General features: G+C 61.0%; 1 protein-coding gene across 1 annotated transcript; it reads left to right on the top strand.

Annotated features, from left to right (window-relative positions):
- Positions 1–778: 778 nt before the first annotated feature.
- Positions 779–4,508, top strand: LOC121021291 (putative protein FAM90A23P). Its single transcript, XM_040461558.1, has 5 exons — positions 779–916; positions 1,403–1,602; positions 2,012–2,120; positions 2,753–3,746; positions 3,991–4,508. Exons 1-4 carry the CDS (start codon positions 797–799, stop codon positions 3,692–3,694), a joined length of 1,371 nt encoding a protein of 456 aa, XP_040317492.1. The 5' UTR covers positions 779–796; the 3' UTR covers positions 3,695–3,746; positions 3,991–4,508.

A 4,508-nucleotide genomic window follows, 5' to 3' on the forward strand; every position in this document is an offset into this window, starting at 1 on the left:
AGGAAAGGCGTGGCTCTCGGTGTTCCTGAGCACGTGAGGTTCTGCTTCCAAAGGAACCGAACCCCAGAGTCTGACTGGTGTGAGGGCGTGGGGGAGCAGTGACAGCATCCTGCTCCATGTCGCCGTGGGGCCTCAGAGCCTAAGGAATTTTCTTGTTCACCCGAATTTCACGGCAAATGCTCATTTGCCACGGCTGACACGTGAGATCAGCGTGGGGCCCCGTAAAGGCCACGTGAAAAAAAAGGGTTCGGGCCCTGCGTGGGGAAGCTTCCAGTCGAGTCGAGCAGAAACGAAACGTTTTCCTTGACTTTGTCTTTGAGGGCGGTTTCTCCGGGGGTCACGTAGGAGAGGTACATTCTGGAGAGGCAAGCATCCTTCTCTTTGCACATGCAACCCTGGGTGCCACAGGGAGTATCGCCGTAGCGTGGATTGCGGTGTCCATGGGGGTCGGGACTTTGTGTGTGGTTTTCCTTCCGGAGGGCGCTGGGAGAGACTTCCCGAAAGTCTCTCCGGCGAGTCATGCAAGACCACCTCCACGGCCTTGCCTGAGGGTGCCGTCCTGCGGGTGGGTCCACGGGAGAGCGCGTAGAACATGCAGGAGGGAGAGGTCCCACCTCCCAGGTGAGGACGGTGTTTGACCTGGTGGGCATGACGCCCCCTCATGCCCGCTGGGGGAGGAAGGTTCCTGAAGGAGTCGTTGTGTCTGTGGGAATGACTCTCCTTTCCCACTGACTCAGGAAGTCCAGAAACCCATCTTCGAGCAAGGCTGACTTGACCCTTCAAGGAGAGGGGGCAGATGGCGGGTGGTCACACCCAGCACGCACCTTCCAGACCCTTGAAAGCCCCAAACGGGAAGAGGCAACGGAGAGCACCCATGGCGCCCAGGGTTCCCAGGCTAGAGGACGAGGATCCTCGGGTAAGTGGAGCCCTGGAGGCGTGGTGAACCAGTGGGCGGGTTGGAGGGGCTGGGTCGGGTGGGGGTGGGGGAGCCATGCCTCTGAAGCCGGGGATCGCACATGACGAGGGAATGAAGACTCTGTGTCCGGAAGTCGGTCGTCCTTTCCTGGCCCACGGTGGCCTGCCTTGGCATCTCAGCGGCCTGCCCAATGGGATAAGCTCCCTCGGCCGTAGGGTCACGTCCAGCCTGGTGTCTGTCCCCATCGTGGCGTGGGGCTCACCCTACGCGGCCTGAGACCTGCACTCCCAACTCCCGGTCCGTCCCTCACAGAGGCTTGGGTAGAATCCTAGGAACTTCCATCTCCTGGCACCGCCCGAGCCGTCCACGATGTGCCCTGGCCCACCCACACCAGTCCTCTGCTCCCCCAGTGCGTCCTTGTCATGTCCTTTGCAGTTGGACTGTGATTGGTGCTGATTCACTGAGCCCCTCCTCCTTGGTCCGCAGCTCAAGTGTAAGGACTGCGGAGCCTTTGGGCACAACGCATCCAGCACCAGGTGCCCCATGAAGCGCTGGGACGGGTGCCTGGCCCCCCAGGCCTTTGTCCCCAGGAAGCCGAAGGAGAATGTGGAACCACGCCAGCAGCAGGACCGGCACAAGCCCGGGCCCTTCGACCAGGCTGCGAGGGACATGGAAGAGGGACAAAGGTGAGGATGCGGCCGGCTCCGGCCTGCCCGTGGCCTGGCAGCTCAGGTCGCTGTGTCTCCGTACCCGGACACTGGGTGCTGTGTCGTCCTCAGACACGCGCAGGGGTGGGGGAGGCAGAGAAAGGAGCTCCCCGCCCCCCAGGGGACCTCACGAGCCTACTGAGCTGCTCTGGGGGAGTCCCTGAGGCTGTGTGTCCTGCGGTAGGGAGACAGGGGGAGGCGGCAGATGACGGGCAGTGGCGCACACGGCTCTCAACGCAAGGACGTCTTGGGCCAACCTGGACGGCTCGCTGGAGTGGGAGCCAGGAGGGCAGATGAAGAAAGGAGATCTTGCCCAAGCCCCATCGCTCGCTCCCCAGGTGAAGACACGAAATGCCACTCCTTCACCTTCCCGTTCTTGGTCGCCCAGGCGAGAAGCCCAGCAGAGGAAGGCGCTGCTGCAGAGGTTCCCCAGGATAGGCCCTGGAAGGCAGCAGCGAGCCTGGAGGGACTCCACAGAATCCTGTGACTATGTGAGGGTGAGTGTTCCCCCGTCCCTGCTCTCGTTCTCTCCTGGGGACGGGGATGTGACGGGCTTCCCGGCCCTCCTGGCTGAGGAAGGGGGTCCGCCCCGATTCTCAACATTGGGATTTCCGTGCGGGTCCTTTCCAGCCACGTTTGCTGGCTGTCCATGATCCGGCAGGATTCCTTGCATGTGTGCTAACCGGGTGCCGGGTGGGCGTGCCAACGTAATTTGGGGACGCTGTGCCCACACCTAGGCCTCTTGGGAGGCACAGACACATACACCCGCCCCATTGGCCATCCAGACTCAGTAGCGCCCCCACCCCCCCGCGAACCTCCACCTGCAGGACGCCTGTCCTTTCCCTAGAAGCCTGAATGGACGTGCTTGTCCACTTTGGGAGGCAGGCACGATGCACAACCTTTCTGGTCCGTCGCTCCCGTGGAATCAAAGCATCAAGGGGCTACTGCCCAGTGCTTCTTCCCGATCGACGCTGAGCTGGAGGCCCTTGTCCTCTGTCAGTACAATCCTTTCCCGTCTCTCCCGGTTGTTTGCGTTTCTGTCTGTTTCTTTGCTGTGCTTGTCGTGCGTGCGTCCTTGGTGGGGAGGAAGGACTGATGGCCGTTGTCTGTGTGTTGTGTGTTCCCACAGCATCCGCACAGGCCGATGCCCGTGTACACCGCCAAGAGGGTGTCCGTGCTGGCGCCGCACGTCCCGGCTGAGCCTCCCAGCGGGACGCCTGACACGACACAGCTGTCCCCGTCGGCTGCTCCTCTCGGGAGACCTGCGGCGAGCACCTTCCCGCCTGCTGGCCGACAGGATGCCCAGCAAGCGGGGACCCCAGCCCCGCCTGCCCCGCCTGCCCCGGCACACCAACGCTCCGCCCGGGATCCGGGCCTCGGCGTCCAGCTGAGACAACACCGGCCCCGATGTGCCTCCCTGGAAGCTTCCAGGGCTGTCTCCAAGGCGCGTGGCATTGGCCACGCCCAGGCACCAGCCAAGCGTCCTGAGGTGAGCCCTGATCCTCCTCCAAGCCGTTGGGCTCCGAGTCCCCAGCCCCACATCCAGACACCAGGCAAGAGATGGGCCCCGCTCCCCGACGACACGTGCCAGAACCCTCGAAAGAAACCACGATGGACCCCCTTTCATCAACCCCACAAGAGCACAGGGAGCACCCACGTGGGGCTGCGCCAGAGTCTGTGTCGTCCAGCAAGGAGAAGTGTGTGTGGTCCCACGGGGGCAGCCCAGCTGACCAGGAAGACACCTGCCTCGGTGCAAAGCAGGGGCCTCCAGCCTCCACGCCCCCAACCTCACCTGGACACTCTCCAGGCGTGCACCTTGCCCCCGTGTCCGCCCTGTCCGCAGGCACCCGGCCAGCCCCTGCGGATGGTCTTCAGCCGCCTGGACAAAGGCGGCTGGAGCTCCAGGTTCATAGCAGCTCCCTGTCTGCCACCTCCCGAGAGGCCAGTCCCCCCTGGCCAGGGCCCGCCCGTCACACACCGGTCTGAGGGAGGCTGTGTGCCTGTCTCCCGGAGCATCCTCCACGATGACCTGCAGCTTTCCTCGTCCTCGGAGGAGAGCGACCGCGAGTGAGACACCTCATGTCCTCGGACACCCGTCCTCTGGCTCTCGTGACCCCGAGCAGGTGACTGCGGAGCGGCGGGCAAGGCAGGGCCGTGACCTATTTTTGCTAAAGCAGCAATTCCCCCAAAGACCTGCAAGGACAAAAACTTGCGTCCACACCGTGTTTGGTGTCCTGCTTGGGGCGGGGAGTGGGTTGAGCGCCCACGTGCAGACGCTCACGGCGCACTTTTCCTTTATGCATCTACACCTTCTGGTTCACCTGCTCCGTCTCAATCAACAAGGTCTCGTTTCTTTCGTTTCAATAGATTCTATGAGAAATCCAGCGCCAGGAGGGCAAGACGTCGTCCACTCGAATGTAAAGTTAAGGATCTGTGAAATGAATGTGTAGCGGGTTTGCGAATGTCTCAATTTGGGGACACCGGAGGAATGATTCCAGTCTGGGCTGGGCAAGTGGAGGCAATCTTTTGTTTTAGAACAGTTCACTGATATCGCTTTTCTGCAGATCATATCGGGGAATATTCTACATGCTGTCTGCATTTTTGTTTTTCCCTGATAGTGCAACGTTGCGTGTAGTGTTACCACAGCTAATAAAATTTGCTCAGACACGACCGAATGTGCATGGTTTTCTTTTTTGTGTGTACACCGTAGTTTCCCGTCACTTAGAGTAGAATCCTGCATTGGTTCCCAAGTGCACTTGGGACTTGGATCCTCACCTAGTGGAGAACAACTAAGTATTCAGAAGCAGCAAAGAAACACGGGTTAACCTCTCTTCCCCTTTCAAGATAAAGTCTCTCCAAGTGTCCTGGGAACAAGACAATGCTAG

Source organism: Herpailurus yagouaroundi, unplaced genomic scaffold (genome assembly GCF_014898765.1).
Source record: "Herpailurus yagouaroundi ecotype Mexico unplaced genomic scaffold, PumYag 286, whole genome shotgun sequence".
In the NCBI taxonomy this organism is placed as follows: Eukaryota; Metazoa; Chordata; class Mammalia; order Carnivora; family Felidae; genus Herpailurus; species Herpailurus yagouaroundi.